Source organism: Daphnia pulex, chromosome 6 (assembly GCF_021134715.1).
Source record: "Daphnia pulex isolate KAP4 chromosome 6, ASM2113471v1".
Classification (NCBI taxonomy): Eukaryota; Metazoa; Arthropoda; class Branchiopoda; order Diplostraca; family Daphniidae; genus Daphnia; species Daphnia pulex.
The window spans coordinates 6,508,946-6,530,009 of NC_060022.1; the positions used below are offsets into that span (position 1 = coordinate 6,508,946).

The following is a 21,064-nucleotide window of genomic DNA, read 5'->3' on the forward strand; positions in this document are numbered from 1 at the left end:
GGTTGATTTATACTGCGCCCGAGACGGCTAACTTCACTTTGCTCATCGCGCACTTCAGATCGTCTAGTAGTTGTCGGCGAGGCAACAAAAATGGAATGGCTTCGAACTCCCGGGGTCTAGGGACAATCGATAATCCAATAACGAGGGATGTGCTCTCTAGCAACTCGCACTGTGATTTGGACAGTGCGACAGTGCCTTTCTCTGGCACCTCGCTTGCACAAAAGCCTCTGCAGCAGGGGGTCAACGGACAACAAATGGGGACCATAGCAGGTATAGCGTTTTTGATGAAGAAAAAGACCATGGGGTGCGACTGTCAACATTTTTTTTTTTTGGTGCGTGTGTCACCTCCCCCGCTGATTCAGTCCCTATTTACAAACTGTCAACTGCAACACAGAGCTCGCTGTTTGGTTTGGGCTTTGTTCTTGGCAGCTCTTCTTACCGCCTTTCCATCACGTCAATTCGATGCCAACTTTGAAAATTCTATTAATTGCGGTGAGAAACCTTATAGATTTATTCCTTTCATGGAATTTATGTGATCTATCACAAACAATATGAAAAGCGTGATTCTGACTCTATCTAAACACAAAAGTATTTTGGGTTTTCTTTTAGAGTTTTAATATCTAAAATATAACAATTGATTTACGACAAAAAGGAAAGATTTGAGACGTATTGCAAACTCTAAATATATTAGACTTTAACGTAATTTGTTTTGCAACCTAATAATAACAAGAAAATATTTCTCCTTAACTAAATGGAATTTAAAAAAAAAACTAGCGAAGGAATGTTCATTGAATCTATAAATCTTGATTGGCTTTTTTGCCCCATGCCGTATCTTTTAGATATGGAAGCGCCGATGAAGAAAGCAGTTCGCTGACGAGATGTCTAAGATTTAAGCGTGACGCCAGTCGATATTTGGCTTCGGCATCGGTCAACATTGAGACAAGGCGGGATAAACGATCCAGTATTTCCTGCTTTTTGCAGAGGCCGGATTCTTGTTCGAAATCTGTAACGACCTCTTCCACTATCGCCGGTGTGACGGTATGACGCCGCACGAATCGTTCCAAGTACTCTGTCCCACCATTAATGATGTAATGTCTCATCAACGCCTTCCCCCAGGAAATATTGAAGCCGTATCCACGTGAAATGATCTCAGCCTCCGGGTACCTGCCAAAAATCAAAACACTATCAAATGAAAGACGATGAAAAAGATTGTGATAACACAAACTCACGTTAGGGTTTCGCATATGAGAATATCAACTTGAGCTGAATTAAGCCCAAGTATACAATAAATTTGATGGCCATCAATAGCGCGGTTAACTAGATGGATCTGCAACGCAACCAATTCGGCTTGCAATGCGCACTTGTTAGCGTGATTCAATCTTCCAGCCTGTATGGAAAAAAAGATCTTTAGTTTGTTATCAACAATCCAAAACGAATTCTTTACTGACCTGGAGAAAGTATTCGGCAGCATGGGCTAGATTATGCATAGCAGATGTTAGAACCTTTTTCATCTCCGGTCCAGTTCTGAGCATCGGTAAACTGGTGGCGGAAGTGGCTACGGTTGTTTCTAGCGACCAATTCGATAGTGATTTTTTGGCTGGTGATGAATCCACTGTTTTAGGCATTGGCGATCCAATCGGTTTTTTGTTTATCTTAATAATCGATTTGAACGCCAAATCGACGATTGGCTTGAGAAGACCATTGGCCTCATCTTGCCACATTCCCGCCACTTCTGCGTGCATATGAAAATGAAGCGCTACTAATCGAAAAAGCTCTCGGTTTTCTAGGCAATTGGGTCTCAAGAAATCGAGCAACGCCTGTCGCAAGAGCGGGAGGCGATCCATTCCCTTCCTCAAAAGATATTCAAACTGATCGTGCTCCTTCAAGAGTTCGAATACATAGCTCATCTCAGTATAGCGCTGAATTCCGGTCGTGAGTCGAGTGATGAGGATCCACTGTTGATCTAGAAGAAGTTTGTCGATGAAGCATCGGGCCTGACTAAGAATTTGGCCAATGTTCTCGACGTCGCAAGCAAGCGTGAAACTGGAATGAGAGAAAATAAGCAGCTCTACAGCAACTGGCCACTCGTTATTTTGTTCGAGATTTAGCGCCGCTTCCAAAAGAGCCCGTCCTAATTGAGTGGGATCCGCACAAAGTGTTACCCTGAAATGAAATTTATTTAGCCACAATCCAATTTATTATTATTTTTTTAAAGTTTTGTTACCATCGGTTGAAGGTGCCACGAAGAAGTGATACTACCATGTTCGTTTCTGTGCTAACATGTCCATGAGCTGAGCGGGCAGCTTCAATAAGCTCGTCCTTGACTAGAGCCACCACTTGCGTCACAGCGATCCGAGAAGCTATAATCCAGCTTCGAGCTAAATTCAAATGACCGCCGATGGTCAATGGGAGACCCGATTGAGATGGCGTTTCCAATAACATTTTCAGAATGGATATCGGTCTTGAGTGTTCAATCACATAGTCGTATTTTAAATCTAAAGTTACAGCCACTTGGTGGAAAACCGAGAGACGCTGACTTAGTCGGTGTCCGTGCTGAAGTAACTGATTGTCAATGTATTCGACAACTGACTGTCGATCCTTCCATTCCACCTCTTTATCTTTCAGCTGAGTGATTTGTAATAGTCTCTCTTTCACTCTGCTGATATCACCGTTATTCTCCACCAAACCAATCATGAAGAGGATCAAGAGAAGATCAACACTTTGTCGTTGAAACATGGCAGAGAGCTTAAGAGCTCCAACCAAGTCTTCTGCATCCAGGTTTCGGCCGATCCATTCGGAGACTTTTTCTAGAAAAGATTCACTGTAATTTGACTTTGGTTGGGCGTAGGGTAATTCATCCGCTATTTCACTAATTTTGGCCATAAGAAGAGGACATGTCGAGGAGTCTGGATGTTGAAGATCGAGAAGAGACGGCGAAGGGGAATCGAGATCAGCTTCGATCCGCGTTTGCCACCACAATACCTCCAGTTCGGCCAGTGCTTCCTTTGGTAAAGGTTTTACAAGACGCATCCATTTAAGAGCGTGATCCATCATCAAATGAGATTCCCAAGGGCTTTGCGATTTGGGTAAAGTATCGCGGAAGAAGGCAGAAGCCAAATCAGGCCGCACATGGTGGAAGGTGAGGAGTTGATGACAGCGATTCCAAAAGGCCGTTCTGAAGCGAAGAGATACCGTCTGCGTCTCATGTTGATGAGTTTGATTGTCCAGAGTTGTCAAAAGCTGAGTTACAAATATAGAATCCGCTGGCAAATCCGCCATTTTGGCCAGTTTTAATGCTATGCTAAAATGTCTCTGATCAAGAAGAATTTCCACCGCATGCTGGCACTCTTGTTGGAAAGGCAGACTGTTACTTCCGTGCATTAAGTTGGAAATGTTCATCGCAATTCCAGAGTCGACGCAAAGGGTAACTATTTCGGCTAACAGTCCAAAATCTGGAACTGAAACGTCAACGGCCAACGAGTCGAAGGGCTGAACATCCGCCCACATAGTCAACATATCCTGCTGTTGATCGGCGTCTTGGATGAGGTAGCACAGTGCCCAGGAAAGAATATGCAAAGCAAATCCAAAGAGATTCATAGATTTGTGAAATAAAACGATGTCGCAGTCTTCTTCGTACAAGTTTATGGCATCGCGGACGAGTACTAATTTATCACGTTCGGTTTCGCCTTTCATAAAGGAATCGAGCCAATTGAGCATCCGAGTTAGCCAGTGATGAGGAACGAAGATGTTGAAAGCTTCCAGAACAATGTCGAATTTATTGCTGGTCATGGCCTCCAGTACCAAGTTGCTTAACGTTTCTGTATCTGGCTGAATCAAAGTTGTTTCGTTCTCCAACATTGGTGAATTTTCGTGCAAGTGTAATGATAAATACACGCAGACACAAGGGAATGTCAGTTGAGGTTCTAGTACTGCAGTAAGAACTGACAATTGTACGCTGCGGTTAACTAGGGAGGAGGTAAGAAGTTGAGAACCATTGGGGCCGTCCGGTGCTGAGCCTCGCAGAAGTAATCGATAGAAGATTTCGGTTGAAGACTCTACATTTAATGTGAGACTGGACGACGGCTGGACATTTTCATCAGTTGACGCTTGCAGTTTCATGGCCAGTTGGAGATGAAGCTTGATTGGAGAAGGAAATTCCGCTAATACTTTCCAATATCTATCTATGTGATATTTGTAGTTTTGGATGAAAATGAGAAATATCAACCACTGACTCCGACCAGCGCATCGACTTAAAAATTTGATCGGCAAATCGAGGCCGTAGACAGTGCAAAAATCTATCACTAGGTGCCAGCTGTCGACGAGGTCCACTGCATCAGAATCGTCCGAAACATTCTTCAATAAGCAATTTTCAATTTGCTCGCTCATGCTGTTGGCCACATCGACGTCGATTAACAAACCACGACTGACATCGATGAGACTTTTTCGATTTAAGGTGGGATCTTGAATTAGTTGTTGTAAAACGGCCAAGGTACTTCTGATGGGGTGTGAGTTACAGCCCAGCATTTCGATAAGCAAAACACACGATTGTAAAATAGCTTTGTCCCATGGATCTTCTAGGCTGATCGCTTGAATCGCAAAAGGATACGTAACCATCTCTTCCTTTGTTCTTGAGCTTTGCTGTAGATAGAAGAATGCCCGGAACGGTCGACTCTGTTTCAAGTAAAACGTCCAATCCAAGCTTGTTGTGAGACCATGGTTGGTTTCGCGGACACTCTCTTCCCGAGCCGGATGATGATGTTCTAATAAATCCCACTGTTTTTGAGGATTTTTGAAAAATTGGTTCACGTTGATCGGGACTTCTCCCACAAGCAACTGGCGAATTGATAAATCTTCTATGATATTTTCGCAAGCATGCGCCAGCATCGGGAGGCTCTTCAATGACTTGGCCACAGTTCTGCTAGGAAATAGAGTTGGATTCATAAAATGAAAAAACAAAGTCACAAATGGATGTTTAATCCAAAACTCTTCTTCCATAAGCTGGTCCGTCTCTTTAAGCAGGGTGTTATTCAAACGGCAAAGTTCCATAAAGCCATCGGCATCGCAAGAATCAAGTTTCCACGATTGAAATCGTTGCGCTAGTTTCATCCAAGTTGGGCGATCATTCAGATCAATGTTTTCTTCAGCAATCAGGTCGTAAAAGAATTCCGGGTGGAAACTTTGAGCGCAATAATCGAGAGCTGCAGTCGTTATTGTCTGCAATGAAACGTTTGACCGTGGTTGTTGTAGGATATTCTCCATTTGATGAAATCGACCGATGGCTAGTAGCCGGGTAACAAAAGCCACTAAATTTTGACGTTCACATTCGGCGAAGATGCCCTGAATAGCTAGTAGGTTCAACACTGATTCCCGTGTGTCGTTATTTGTGCACTCGGAAGCCATATCGACCATAGCGTTAGTTATTGGCCAGATGTACGGCAAACTTTCATCTACGGTATGACTAGACGGCGACTGGTTCTCAATCCATTTCTTCAGAGTGGAAAGGATCTGCTTATTCAACATGACTTGCCAAACATCTTCAGGTTGAATTCTCGCTAAAACTTCCTCGTCTAATGTAGATCAAAAGATAATTATAATGATGCATGTATAAAAATATATGTTTGACTGCTTCCTTACTCCTAGACTGTAGGAAGGCCTCTGCTAAATAAAGACTTCTTTGTTTTGGGTTCCATCCAGAAACAACTTCCATTGTTAAGACGGGCACATTACCAAGAGAGTCTCGAACGAAACACTCAACCAAAGTGATAAAGTCCAAACAAACCGTCAATTCTACAGTCCATAGATGGCGTTGTTGTAGGATTTCTACCAATTTTTTCCTCGAATTGGGATTGTCGACTTGAAGGCACATTTTCTCCCAAGTTCCAGGAACGTCGCAGCCCTAAAATAAAGTTAAAACAATATAAATCAATATTAGATAACATTTACAATTACCCATACCATATTTTTGATCATAGTTTCAGCCTCGTCAATCATTCGGAAATCATATTCTATGATATCCCGCTGAATTTCACTAATGATTGTTTTCTGAATAAGACCCAACTCTCGAAAGTCGCAGTTATCTCGACTAGATAGCACATACTGAGCTGAAAACAAAGAATATAAAATAATTCAACTTCCAAAGGAAATTATTCAGACAATTTGTAGTCTCACCTAATGGAAGATGGTTGTGAATAAGCGCGTCTTTGATGATGGTGTATTCATCCCATCCTTTCCACTTCACGGACAATTCTTGAATCAATTGATTACCTTGAAAACTGAATGGTTCTTGAGCATTTACAGGCAACAGTTCCTGCCACGCGAAGATTAAATTGAAAATGGTTGCGCAATCAGGAAATTTCTTATAAGCGCGTCCAGCGAACCCGAGACCAAGTCCTAGTATTTGCAACCCGAACGGAGAAGACATCGAGTTTTTCCTGTTGCCTTTCACCCTTAGATTTTCACGATCAACAAGTTTTGTAACCAAAAAATTGTCTAATACGTGAAGAATATGGCAAATTTCTGCTTCACTTCCTTGTTCGGCAATCTTCAAGATGTTGGCTGTACTTTCCAAATGTTGTGAAGTAAGTGCAGTGGTTAGCAAAGAAGCTCGAACATCGATGCTAACCATAACGTCGTTTTTTTCCGCCTCTTTTAGGTCTCGAACGGAATGCATTTTCATTGCTTTATCCACTCGATCAAATCGTTGAGCAAAAATGATAATCTCGAAGACGTCAATTTGGCATCGATAAATCCTTTGCAATGTTATAGTGTTGAAAAGAAGGTATTCATCAGGGTGTTTGGTAAAAACGGCTATACAGCTAGTTCCCATTGAAACTTCAGAAACATTTTTCCCATCTTGTAACAATAGTTTGAGGGCCTTCTTGCCAATCAAAAGATTATCAGTCAACACAGCAAATATCTTTCCATCTGGGCTGCTGCAAATTTGCCTGACAGGACTTATGGACAAACTGTCTGAAAATTCCAGCTGCACTGTTTGTTTAATCTTGCCTTCAAACAATGAGTATAAATCTGTAGAAAAGAAGTAGTATTACATGTTGTTATAGCTTGTTTAAAAATACAATCAGGTAGTACTTACGAAGACTTTTGGTATGAGGTTCATAGTTCACAAATAATTTATCACAGAAACTCCAAACTGCAAACTCTCCTACTTCTAGTGCCCAGATAATGTCAGTATTTTGATCAGATTTCCAAGATAGACAAGCAATTTGTTTAACAGAAGTTTGCAAAATGCAGAAATTCCTTTGAAAACTTAGGCATAGAATTTGTTTCAGACTATCAAATTCCTGCAATGAAAAGACCAATTTGGTATGAGAATTCAGCATTACAATAACACAAGAAGGTCTAAAGTACCAATCTCTTTAGTATAAGGTGTTTCAACAGGGTTTCTGCAGCAAGTCGAACTGATGTGGCAGGGGAATTTCTGCGAAAAGACTTCCATTCTAAATCCCCATTTCTTTTACTCAGAAGGACTTTTGATTCTTCATGATGCCAAATCGTACTATTATACACGAATATGTGAGGCTTTATTATGTAACAATGGCAATAAAATGTGTGTCTACCAACCTTCGAACGTTTTCGACTTCCCAAATGGGTTTGATTAACTCACTCTCAGCCAGCGGCTGATAACGATAAATTGACAATACATGATTTTCATTCAGCACTGAAATATGTTTTCCTTCTCTCGATATGTAAGCTCTCACGACAGATGGATTTTGAAGATCCATAGTAATATGAAGTATTAAGTTTGAACTGGGGAGGACTGCCAGTTTCAGATAACACGTTTTGTTGTTGTGTCAAAACAAAGTTAACAATCGCAATCGCTTTTGTTTATCGATACCTAACAAGTCATCGATTTGTAAACTAAATCAATTCTTTGATTGTATATCGATCTTTTACTAAATCAAATAAATCAAATTTACGGTTATTTTAATGAAATAAAGGTTAAAAGCTATCATAATTGAATGGAATCACAAAATAAAATGATAGTGAATCTAAATGAACAAATTCATGCATCTTAGGAAAAATCTTGACTAAAATTACGGTGTATTCAAAACTTAGTTATTAGTTAAATAAATATAGTAGTAGTTTTTTTTGTGGTTTTTACCAAAGGTTTTTAGTTGTTACCATTGGACCTTTGAGTATTGCTACACAGCAAATGACGGAAACTCACGTATATTTCTAAAACAAAAGGCATGGGTAGTTTATAATCCGTGGTTTATAATTCCCTTAGTCCCTGTAGTTGCATTGTATTATATTTTTTTGTAAACAGTGTATGCCTTTGTTCAATCAATACGAAACCGCGCTTTGCTGATATTTTTTACGCCCTTGACCACGAAGGATTTGACACTTTCCTTGTGATCGTTAGATTGCATGCCATGCATGGTATCATTAAATCGACCTTCAAGTAAAAATCTTTTTCACCATCCCCCCCTCCAAAAAAAAGTTTATATCAAATGCATACACCTGAGGGCTACTGGGGTTCGGATTAAAAAATAACACGTCCCATCGATTGGTTTGATATACTTTATATCCAATCCTAAGGGGAGTATCCTATCGAAATAAATTGGAATTCTTAACGGAGGTTTATACCACATTTTACGACACGTGAATATATTCATAGAGAAAACAGCTGCTTCAGCCGGTTTTCCCATGCGATATATTTGTGACAATGGTAATACAAAACATTTTTTCTGTGTGAAATTTACATGACAAAAGATCTTGGTTGGCGTCTCTATTTAATTACGAACCGTTTTCCGTCTACGGAAGTTTACGAGAAATTCAAGTAAGCATAAAAAACTGTAGTTTCTTCTCCTTATAGGTGGGAGACCAAAATGAAATTCCTAGTTTATATCTATCGGCTTAGGTAATGGAAAAGCGAACGGTTGCTTACCATTGAGGACATCTAATGCGAGTGACCTGAATTGATACCCAGTCCAAGAAGTCTATATCCCCCAGAAAAAGGAGAAATGAGTCGACGAAAAGGTCTCGCTCTCATTTCTGATAGCTTAAACTCTGGTAAGTGGCTTCTTCTTCCCATTTTATGCCTTTTTATTTCCAAATTTTTCCTCTCTTTAAGTAAAAAAACATTCGAGACATGTTCGGAAATGACTTTATGGCACCCACCATCGTACGGTCGTTGACGATACTAAACTGTCGAGTCCCAACTGTTCCATCCTCGTGGTTCAATGCTGTTTTACTATTATTTTTTAGAGCCGTCACCCTCTCTCTATCCCATCTTCATTATACTCTCTCTCCATACCATTCGTAAATCAATCTCATTTACAGTTACCAATCCGCTGCTTGGCATATCGGATTCAACATTTTTTTTTCTTCTTCGTCGAGGAGGAAAAAATTTTCAGCAGACTGTGTGTACACGTCAAATGTGTTATGGACGATCCTATTTCAGATTTTTTTCTCGTATTTTTTTGCCCTTTTTAAAGATCAATTTGAACTCTCGGATAATGGTCCCGACTTCCGTTGCCGTAATTTGCACCACCTGATGATGAATACGTCGGAAATGTTATTATGTTAACATTTGAGTGCAAACATGTGTTGAAATCAAAGATGGCCGACTTTGATTATATCCAAAATAGTTAATAGTGTTGACTATCTTAGAAATTTTGCCGTTCATAGACTTTGGAGTCGACTTACATAATCAATTCAAATGCTTGAGATTCACTGACAGCTAAAGTAATAGATTTTAGCTAAAAATGTGATAATGCACGAAAGACAGGCCTCCTGTGAAAGGTTTTCGTCCCACATGATTGGTGACAAATGATGAGTGTTTTTTTTTAAATACGCGTAATGTCATCATATCCTGCGGAGCGAGCGGATATGATGAAATTGATGGATTCGCTTTTGTTGTGATACCGACAGATTAATTTTCCTGGTGAAATGTTGATTTATCAGTCGGCTCATATCAAAATATTTCTTATTGCAATAGTGTTATCCCGGGTGTTGGCCGATAAAATATCGAAACCATTTTGAAACAATCTCTTATTTTTATTGAAGCATTTTTGGTTGCATCAAAAATAATCAAATGTGATATCGAGTTGATTTTCCAAAATTTGTCTTTGTTAATTTACATCGAGAGGCCATCGTCGTTCCATCACGTTTGATGATCACAGGAATGGGAGGAGCCTATTCTGACGGCAGTCAATGGGATTGGGAAAGCGGGTGGAGAAAGAGGAAAATGGGCGGCGCCAAGCGATCCCCAAGAGTCCTGGCACCTGGTTGGCTTGTTACCGACACCCCGACGAAGAAGAAGAGGGTGGAGGGAGGAAATGGGGGGGGTGGGCTGAAAGGGGGGCGCCACCACACGTTCGATAGAAAAGTTTGGCCAGCCCTTGCTGCTCCAAGGTTTTCGACTGCACTTCATTGATTCAGCTGATCTCGGAGAGACAAGACCACGCCGATTTTTCGACCGTTGTTTTTTTCCGCTTCTTTTTTTTCTTTTTCTCCTCCTCGTGTTCGTGTGTTTTGTTGGCGGCCGGATTTTGACAGTGCTCCTCGTTTGCCACACATAGTGTGTGTGTGTGTGCTGTGTTGTGTGTTTTTCAACTCGAACCAAACAAAGCCAAATTTCGCCAATACCCACCGGGATTTTCGGCAACCGGAAATTTATAGTTGCACATTATAATTCGTGTTGCAGTCGCACTTGGCAGAAGAAGAGGAACAAGAAGATTGATTGATGCTTTTGTCACCCGGCTCCGCTGAGAAAGTGTCCAAAATTCGCGTCAAGAACCGAGAACCCGTGCCCTCCTATCGGATGGATCGCAACGACGATGAAATCGATGCGATGATGGTAAGTCACACACAAAACATTTCCATTATTTTTCTTGTGTCGTTGCGATTTTACTTTATTTAAGCCGGTCGTTCTTTGACCTGTAATTGAAACGTTTTCCGTTTTTCCCCTTGACCAGTTTTATTACGGTTCATTTTTTTGGTGGGGAGGGTACGTTACGTGTTCATCGACCTGCCGTTGAGGGGTACACACGAAAAAAGGATTGCCGGTGACCTGAAAGGGCTACTCCATTTTTTTTAAATTCTGGTAAATTTCCCCTGAAAACAAAGTATGGCACCAAATTTTCTTTGACAGTCACCATGTGTTGTTTAGAGATTATAGCTGCTAGCACACCATGTTGAGGCGTATTTAATCGATGTTGTAGAGATGACCTTTGATGACCTCGCTTTCTTTTCGCATCTATCAGAAAAATCAAAAAATGTCCAGTCATTTTTTCGGGGGGGCTAGGGGGGGAAATTGATAATAGATAGGATTCGGTTGGTGGGGGGATGGAGGGTTAAGTGGTATCAACTCTTTTTGGTACGAAAAATGCCCTTTTCCATCTACTTGATGTTTTTCGAAAAAAAAGGGTGGGTAACCTTTTTTCCGACCCCCTCCTTTTTTTCGTATCGAAATTGGCGTCCTTCCGATCGATTCGAATTGACAAAGGGTTTTCTCTCTCTTGTTGGTGGTGGGCTGAGAAAATAGGAGGAGGAGAGGAACCTTTTTTCTTCTCTACCAACATACAGAGATAGCATTTTTATAATTGGGACTCGAACCATATTAAAATTGAAAGGTCGAATGCTGGGGTTTTTTTCTTTTTTCGTCGGCGGATAAAGAGAATGGACTTAATTTTTTATTTCATTTTATTTTGAATCTTTTTTTTGTTCGATTGTCACATGAAATGATTTCCCCGAAAAGAGATTGGTGCCAAGTTGACCTCTGATGAACTTGGTATGGTTTTTTGGCGATGATTGAAAACGTCTGGAATTGATGAATTAGGAAAAAAGCGTGGAATTTTTCATGTTTGGATCCGGCATATATATATAAGTTGATCCATCTGTATACCACCCACATGGTTCAAGGTCGAGTGAATTTGACCTGTCTCATCTTGAGTTGAGAAAATTAACGTGTATGCATGTTCTATCACAGTCTCGGATGACGAGGCGGATTCGTCAGAGTTTCGTTTCACATGATTCTTTTTTTTTTAAATAAAAATAATCTTTTCTTCTTCTTCTTCTTTTCGTTTTTCCCCAGTTGTTGTTGCTTCTCGATGCAAATGACAAATCGCTTATCATATTTTTGTTTATTTATCGAGTCACGTTCGGACGCCCCTCTGCCATGAGATGAATATCAAAGCTGCACATTTGAATGTCTGATTGATTGGCGCGCCATTGACTTTAAATCGCAAGCATTTGAATAGGCTCGTCCTCTCCCGCTGTCACGACACTTTGACATTTGATAAAAACGGCGTCCAGCCGCGATGGGCCTCCACCTCCCTCCCTCCCCACCGAAAGAATTGAATCGAGATAAAATAAATTCTCCCTCGAAAAAAAACGAAAAAGAAAAAATGATTTCAGCTCAATGAAATATCAATAGAAGCAACCCGTAGAGTGAGTCACGACTGATTAATTATGTCAAGTTGGCCATATGGCGCGGTCCGCGTTTCCTTGCCAACTATGTAATCTGCCAACGAGCAGCTGTAACGGGATCGATTTTAGCCATCCTCAGCGCATTGTTGGTGCCCGACATTATTGGTCACCCGAGACGATCATGCGTCTGAATCGCTTTGCAATTGAATTACGAGAAATAACGCGCGTTTGTGTCGAGTTTCGCCAACAGCTGTAGGGCATGGAAAATTTAAAAAATAAAATAACAACTTGACGAAATAAATAGACATCTTTTTTTTTAAACGTCGAGAAAAAACCGGTTTCGCCAAATAAACCTTTTTTTCTCTCTCTCTCCAACTTTGAAATTTTAATGGATCGTACCCAAAAGGCAGAAGCGTAGAGAAAAATATAAAAAAAAAGCCCGAGTAGAAATGTGCAAGGTAGTAGTAGTAATAGTAGGAATACATATAAGAAGGGGGAGAATATATATTGATGGGGGTGAAATAACCTGCTTTTGCTTCGAAGGTCGACGACTATCTTGTGTGTGTACATTTTGCCTATAAGGGGGTGGCATTAAAAACACCCACACTATAGACTCTTTGTGAAAAAAAACCCCCAAAAAGGGATAGAGGGCATTACAAGTTGGGGGGAAAAGAGGCAAAAACGAAAAAAGAAAAACGCGCGACTGGGTGTCGCCATAAGATTTATGTCAATTTAGACCCTGTGTAACCGATTGGTGTGTTTTTTCTCTCTTTTTCCGTTTTTCGGCTCCGGTCGTAAAAAAAACAACACACCCAACCCTTCACAGAGTAGAGGCAAAAAAAAAAAATCTGCAATTAATGAAGTCTGTATTCAAAACTACCCTTTCCTTTCCAATTGAGCTATTCTATGGCCGCCGCGCCATTGCAGCGGCTTCTTTTGGCTCTAAACCCTCTTTGGGTTACGGCGTTTGTTGGCGGCATTTGTTCCGATTGCATCACATTTCATTTATTTACCCAAAATCTTGAATTCGTCGTCGTCGCCAACGTGCGGATGTCAATCGATGGAGTTATCGCACTTGGTTCCGCTTTTAAACAAATTTTTTAAAACTTTTTTCCGGGGACCGGATGGAGCCATGTGTGTTCTGTCATTGGTGTTTTCCTGTACTCGGGTCTCCCCTATTTCGGAATTTTATTTTTCAGTTTCAACGGGGGGAAGCGTGTGGGGGGGGGGGGCTGCACAACACAAACAAGGGCGTTGCAAAAATCACAGAGTGGGGTGGGGGGAAAGAAAGAACGTGTGGATCCAACACATTTCCAAGCCGAGATTGAAGCATGACTGACTATGTGACGGAGCATGATAGCAGAGAGAGAGCGCACGTTATTTAGACAATCTTCAAATGACCCGCTGCGGATGTGTATCTCCCCGCTGCGTAATCACTCGCATCGTTAAAATATAAAAAGAAAAGGAATCTCGTAGAAAACAACAAAAAAAGGGGGGAGAGAATAGGCTTTCCTCAATAATTTAAATAAATAAAATGTCAAGAATGTGTGAGGTCATCTCTCCCAATATTTGAACAACGGCATCGACACGGGGGGAAAAAAAAAGTCGGAACGGGAAGAAGAAGAAGGATGACGACACACGGGTATGTCGTTATCTCTGATGATTTGTCACGATATCGAATGTAATAATGAGCATGTTTCGGATCAAAGGCCCCGTCCAAGAGAGAGTCCCAAAACATCGAAGAGGATTTTGTATCAACTAAACGACCGAAACCTTAGTAAAAATTAAAAACAAAGAAAAATGAAGGAATAAAAATATCAACACGGGGTCTGAGCAGCGTCGTATTAATTGAATCAGGCAAAGAAGGAGGAGGATGCATAAGCTCGTTATACCCGCCGTGTCGTCGTCGTTTTGATCGCATGCGATCAATCTTGGGTCCGTGGCGTATGGATCTATTTCTGATGACACACAAAGTGTCCACATGACTTTCATTTCTCTTGTCTATGTTTTGCTTCTTGGGTGATTGGATTACACACTGTCTGTCTGTGTCTGTCTGCTATACTGTGTAGGCCTTGTGTGTGTGTTATATAGAGTCTGAGCTTAACTCCCCACCTGAAAAGTTACAGGTCACACTACTATTAATAATAACAGGTTTCGCTCGCTTCCTTGTCTGCGTTTTTTCGTGGGTGGGGGATAGACTCTTGTGTTGTGTGTTTGTTAACGGTGGAGAGAGAGAAGGAGAGAAGCCTTTCATATCAAGACGTCAATGTTTGTAATGCCACCATGTCTTATCCGTCTCAATAGATGACCGGCCCCGACACAGGCAGGCAGGCAGGCAGGGGGTGAATGGGTATTAGCTCTCAATAATTTTTGCTTTTATACCGTGTTGATATCCAACGAACCCCAAAGTCGCATTCAAGTAGAGTCAAGAGAAACCTTAGAGGCGAAATATCATCCCCCAAGATATTGTGATTCCATTTGTATATCATTTCCTCCTCCACCTCTTTTTCTTATATACACGCCTCTCTCTCTCTTTTTCTCTGTTGACTAACGAACATGTTCGTGTTTTCCTTTTTTTTATTCTTGGTTATTTTTTACGCAAAGGAAAAGGAAAAAAATAAGTTTTTGGCGTGGTGATTGAAGCCTTGCATATAGGGGCCAACCTCCCCTGCCATGTCGGTCGTCTACTTTTATCCAATTCATATTCCAAACTGGAAATGTCATGACAAACGTTTAGGAAAATGAGTGTAAATGGCCGGTGTAAATGGCGTACAGTTTTGATGTCGGAGAAGAAAAGAACTTTTCTTCTTTTTCTTTTTGCACGAGGAGGCAACACAATTCTACGCAAACGTTGTTGTTGTTGTTGTCGTCCGGCTTTTTGGTGGTGGTGGTGGCGTGTGGGTGTGTAGTAGTGTTTGGCTCGTAAAACACTCTTCTTATCCCAACAACAAGGAGAGCCGCTGCAGGTCCTGTCTCTCTTGTGTCAAACCTTTTGGGCCTTTTTCCTCTCTCAACACTGCGTGTGCGTGTTGTTATATTATTCTAATAGGCGAGAGGAGAGAGAGAGAGAGAGAGAGTCAGGTGGTGCTGCATCGGAACGATGTTTAGCCGTTTATTCAAATTGGGACCAAGAGAGAGAGAAAAAGATTTGATATCTCACGATTCTCTTTTTTTTCTTCTTCTTGTTCCCGTCATTGATTATTATTTACAAGTTCCGCCCCGACGTCGTCTCTTCTCTGCTCTGTAGGAGAAGAAATCCTGCGAGTCTATTTCGAGCCGACTGGTATGCATGTATGCGCGCTCGGGCGCATAGACGACGCTTTATTTATTGCCCGTCGAGTCCGGCCAACTCAACGACAGGCCACAACGCGCTGAAACGCTGCCAAACTCGATTTCCATCCAGAGTCAATAATGGCGGGATGGACGGGATGACGACGACGCACAAACAAATTGAATCCGACGAGACTTGCCAGCCCCAGCCCAGAGCGAGCGAGAGAGAGAGAGAGACAGGTGAGATGTGTAGGAGACGACCCAGGTGGACCTTCTACACCGAGAGAATATCGGGAAATGAGCGTTTTATACGATACCTGGCGCGTGTATATTTTTGTCCAGGCCTAAACTCTAGCTGTATCATTTTGTTGGTCTTTTCATTGTCTGTGGGGCCCCACATTTGATATGAAGGTGGGCCCCCACCAACCCGACGATAGTGTTGTTTCTTGGCCTTACCTCGCTGGGAGGTTCTTCGTTGAGGGGGGGCGTCATGGGGCGTCGATGGATGGACCATTAGCATTTGCATATCACCAATTACCCCCGCTGATTCTTCACCCTCCTCGCTCCAACTGTGATGCTACATTCCTGGCATATAACACACGTTTGATTTATAGAGAGACACGAAACATCGCGCGCTGCTGCTGCTGCCCTCGCTTCCCATACACACACACACACACGCGTGCGCTGGTGAGAGAGAGAGAGCTATGCAGCGCCCGATCTCCACCCCCGCAGCAGCAACAGCCATTTTTATTTTCAAGAGCAATTTTTCAATCCCCCGGATCTTCTTCCCTTTTTTCTTCTTCTTCTTGAGATCCAGAATGGAAATCATCCATCAATGAGAGAAAGAGAGAAAAAAGAGACTCTCCGTGTTTTGACTATCATCCAACGAATGAACATGAGGGTGTTACCCCCACCGTGACTGAATCGATATGTAATGGTGTAGACTATTGCAAACAAGCCCTCGTCTCTTTTGTATAGGGAAATGAAAGGCCCCGTTTTGATTTATATTTTCTCTTTCATGGCTGGGCATTGAAAATATTTATATACAGTCTAGTCTCTCTGTATTTTTATATGTATAAAATCTATCCAGTAAAAGGGGGTTGGAACACAAAGGAATAAGACACAAGATGGATATCAATGGCCCGTTATATAGTCGCGATTGGCTCTTGATAGCACAACAGAGAGAGACCCTTCTTCTTCTTCTTCTTCTTGCTGCATTGCAGGGGTAGAAGAAGAAGAAGAAGAAGAAAAAAGCCCAGCAGGTGACATTGTCTTCTCTCTTTTCTCCTTCACTCTCACGGCTGATCGGACCTGGTGATAGATGCCGAGCATATACCACCGTCCTATCCCAAACAAGAGAGAGAGAGAGAAAGGGTCAATAAGAGGTCAACATTGTCTCTCTCTATCTATCTATATTATAGATAGATATACGTGCATTTGGCCAGGAATTCCAATTCATTTCCTTTTCCATAATTTATTCCTTTTCCCCCCATTTTTTTATTTTTATTGACGACTCTGAAGACGGATGGCGGATTTAACTTGTTTTGACAAATCCCTTTTCTTTATACTCGACTGGTTTTGTGTACCCAGTTCACTCGGACAAGAACAAAACAAAACACCCTCCATCCTCGGGAAATCGATGAAAATGAAACCGACATTGTGTGTGTGTAACGATAGACCAAAGAATGGCCTACAAAAAAAGACGACAAGAAAACAAATAATATTCCTTTGCACAACTCCTTGGGTTTTCTTCTTATAAAACTAGGTGGGCTTCCGGATAGAGAAGGGGTTGTTAGATAACAGGGTCTTGGGGGATGACATTCAATCCGGCAGTTGAATTTATAATCGGATTTCTCCCAAGTCGTGATCGTGAAAATCCCATTAGACGAATCAAGTAAAAGGGCACATTGAGCTGTTTGTTTGTTTGTTTGTACAACCGATCGAAGTTGATGACGTTTTTGGTGCCTAATAAAATCGAGTCGACTTTGATGCGTCGCTAAAATGATGATGGAAGATGACGCGACGATGCACACACAACATCCTGTGTGCTGATGCCTAAAAATAGGCCTTCAAGGTGGTGTTCATCACTGTCTGGCATCCGACTTGAATCACGTGATTGTAGAGGAGGAGGAGAAGGAGGAGGAGGGAGCATTAGGAGCAGCACTAGGAGTCTCAAAGAAGAAGAGGAAGCAAGCAAGAAAATGAATAAGTGAATGCGGGGGGTCGGTCTTCTTCTTCTTTCGACCTCCCCCGCATAATGATTCACAGTCAAGTCAGCTGCTACCGTCTGCAATAGCGTTGCGAGACGACGAGTGTATTTATAATACACGGGTGGCGAATTATTTAGAATCGAATATTGTGTCAGTGCTAGTCGAATAAACAATCCCCTGTGGCGGTGCCACCTTACGCCGCCGCTGCTGCTGCTGCTGCTGCCTCGGTGATTTATTGATGTTGGAATCGTTTGGGGGGGATAGAGGAAGGCCTATTTTTAAATCAAAACACTATTGGCGCGCAGGCTCGAGGTTTTCATTGGCACCCAAATTGATGATGGCGTATGCAAATGCTCTGTCCCATCTTGAAATAACAAACAAAACAAACAAGAGTCAGTAGCTCTATCGTAACATTTTGAAAAATAAAACTGGACAGAGGGTGGTGAGACGACGCTTGATCATCCGGCTGGAATGTGTAAAGAGCCAAAATAGATGGTTCTCGGAAAATTAGAGCTGATGGAAGAGGAGGAACAATTGTCTTGTGTGTGTTGGGTGTGTGTGTGTGTGGCTTGATTGAGCCGGGACGGCACGTGCAAGACGTTGGACTTCATTAAAATGTCGTTAGGCTCTTAACTCTTGTGTGCCCGACACGACGGTGCCCATTTTGACTGATGAGATCTCCCTCTCTCTTCTCAGTTCTCTGGAGAGAGAGTTTGTTTTGGATTATTATTGCAACGGGCGGACGACGAGGAGGAGGAGGAGGATGGCCAAAGGTTTGTTTGTGGTGTCACGGTGCAAGTCTGATTCAATCTGCCTCCTCCACCTCCACCACCCCGTGAAACGATGCAAGAGAGAAGAGAGAGAGAGACTGTTGTCCGCTATTTATAAAACGTTGTAGGGAAGTTAGAGGGTGGATTTCCTCCCAGCAGCTGCCACCTTCTCTCTATTCATAGCCGAGGAGGAGGAGGAACTGTGTGGGGGCCCAGCAGACGGAGCTGGAAGGAGGAGGATGATGATGTTGATGATATTCCAGAGGGGGCAACAGAGAAAGAGAGAGAGAGAGGAAACACAAGTTGTTCCATCTCACCCAAAGCCTTGATAGTTCTAAATCGGGAATTTAGAACCTCCGTACGCTCGTTTCGGGTTATAGAAATCGTCTCTCTCTCCTCTCTCTGCCCGACTGTCATTCGTCTTGCAACAGCGGGACCGACCCCAATAATCATTATTCATTAGCTTCACTTTGGCTGCGCTCCAATCTCCGGCCCTTTCCACCTGCAGAAAAGACAAATTGTTTCTGTTGGCCCGTTGTCTATTTCTCCATTCCCGAAAAATCCACCTCGGACCTATAACAATCATAAGAATCACGATAATATAAGACGACGACTCGTATTCTCCCTTGGAAGGTCTCACTTGTCCTCCACTCTTTGACACCTTATCATTCAGACGAAGGAAGGAAAAAGTCGTGAGTTATCTCTGTTCGATTTCCTCGTCGGTTCATTGACTGACGCCTTGCGTTCAAAAGAATTTTGTGACTTGTCCAAACAAAAAGATTTTTTTTTTTAATTTTATATTTGTGACTAGGGGAGTGATGGTGGGGGGAGCTCCTTAATGGATTCTTTATATATATTTAGATAGAGAAGACGCGTTTGTTGTACTCTTTGAATCAATATATACATATCCGCCCTTTAGCGATAGATTGAGAGGTGCAGAGTGGATGGAGGGGGGGGGGGAAGGAAGGAAAAGATAAGACATTGGTCGACAAAAAATCGACGTCAGGTGGAATTCCGGCCCTCCCTTATTTTGATGTCGGACTCGTCAACACATTTTCCCAAAAAGTCAAAGAATTGTGTCAACTCCACCCAGTCGCACACACACAAAGTCAAAAGAAAAATGGCGTCCCCCCCCCCAGTCAAAGATGATGAACCTTTTTTTCTTCCCTCGGTGTTCATCAGATTGATCCCCCCTCATTTCTTTGACCACACACAACATTTCGAATTTCCCTTTTTTTACCTTTTGTCGACACACACACAAGTGTTGGGGGGGGGTGAAAAAGTCTGAAAAGAAGTGTGTACACTTGGCAGGTTATCGCTAAAAGGTTTGTTGACACGGAACTCGACCAAACAAAGTCCATCTGACGCTATATAACATGTGCCCAGTGAAAATTTGTCGTCTCTCCTCTTTTTCATTCTTCTTTAATTTCTATTTTCGTCTTTCTTTCGTTCTTTCTATCTTTGAGGGCGAGTCGTTTTTGATTTCGCCCGTGAGTTTGTTGTTTGGTAACGAGGGCGCTGACGGATTTGTGCCATGAACTTGTGATGCTAATTCGTTTTTTTCTTTCTTTTTCTTTTCTTTTTTAATTTTGCAGTCGGACGGGGAGGGCGATTCGAGTGACAACTTGGATCGTGACGATTCGAGCGACGACGGAGATCTGGACGACGGTGTTGGCAACGACCACCAGCTGAAGCGACAGGTACCAATATTATTCATTTCCCCCTTTTTCCTTCTTCTTTTTCTTTTCTTATTGTCTCTAGCCTCAAGGGCCGTATTTTCTCTTGTCTTGTTAGTTTTTTTCCCGAGGAAAATCGATTGGCAAAGTCAGCCATAAATGAGAGTACAAGTTGATGTTTGCCTCTTCTTCCCAAAGTCGCAAACATGTTTATTGTTTATGTATGCGGTATTGGGAGAGAGAGAATGAGAAAAGTTGTTTCCTCTAGAGCCCCCCAGTCGAAAGGATGCCGTGTGATTTAAGGAGAATCTATCCAAATAAATGCGTTTCTCGGATAGCGCGGGAGTCGCGGTCTCCGTCGCCAATAATTGAAGTCGTTAACTCTTGCTACTATCCACTCGCTCGACAGATGAAATAAACAACCAATGGGAAAAGGCGGAAAAGGGGGAAAAAGATAGCGAGAGAGAACAACAACAACTTTTGGGAAAAAAGGAAAAAAAGAGTTTTGACTATATAGGCTCCTCCCATCTTTTCCCGTAAGTGTTTGTGTCTGTCTGCGGTGACACGCCGGGGCCTGCAGTGCAGGATCCCGACGAATAAGTCCAACTTGGCTCTCTTTCTCTCTCTCTGTCGTGGAAACAAGTCATAAAACGTTCATCGCACTCGCAGCTCAGTGCCGCCCGGCCATCATCTCGTCATGACGAGACACACGATCGCATGTTTGAAAACTATACCGTAGTATAGT

General features: G+C 42.2%; 2 protein-coding genes across 2 annotated transcripts in view; one reads left to right on the plus strand and one right to left on the minus strand.

Moving 5' to 3' along the window:
* Positions 1–667: 667 nt before the first annotated feature.
* LOC124195329 (spatacsin-like) lies at positions 668–7,821 on the minus strand. The gene is made up of 10 exons (XM_046589676.1): positions 7,582–7,821; positions 7,369–7,516; positions 7,094–7,301; positions 6,169–7,026; positions 5,956–6,101; positions 5,635–5,896; positions 2,225–5,567; positions 1,449–2,163; positions 1,230–1,387; positions 668–1,164 (listed from the first exon to the last, which is right to left on the minus strand). The coding sequence occupies exons 1-10, from the start codon at positions 7,740–7,742 to the stop codon at positions 795–797; spliced, it is 6,369 nt and encodes a 2,122-aa protein (XP_046445632.1). The 5' UTR covers positions 7,743–7,821; the 3' UTR covers positions 668–794.
* Positions 7,822–10,384: 2,563 nt separating this feature from the next.
* LOC124195327 (protein dead ringer-like) overlaps positions 10,385–21,064 on the plus strand; it is a 39,131-nt gene continuing 28,451 nt past the window's right edge. The window contains exons 1-2 of the mRNA XM_046589675.1: positions 10,385–10,822; positions 20,239–20,343. Coding sequence (XP_046445631.1) covers positions 10,709–10,822; positions 20,239–20,343 — 219 coding nt within the window. The 5' untranslated portion in view covers positions 10,385–10,708. The remainder of the gene's footprint in view (positions 10,823–20,238; positions 20,344–21,064) is intronic.

Coding starts and splice junctions, on each gene's coding strand:
- LOC124195329 (XM_046589676.1), bottom strand. CDS start 7,742: ATGGATCTTCAAAATCCATCTGTCGTGAGAGCTTACATATCGAGAGAA. Junction 2,164..2,224: donor CGTGGCACCTTCAACCGATG/GTAACAAAACTT, acceptor ATTTCATTTCAG/GGTAACACTTTGTGCGGATC. Junction 1,388..1,448: donor CTGCCGAATACTTTCTCCAG/GTCAGTAAAGAA, acceptor TTTTCCATACAG/GCTGGAAGATTGAATCACGC.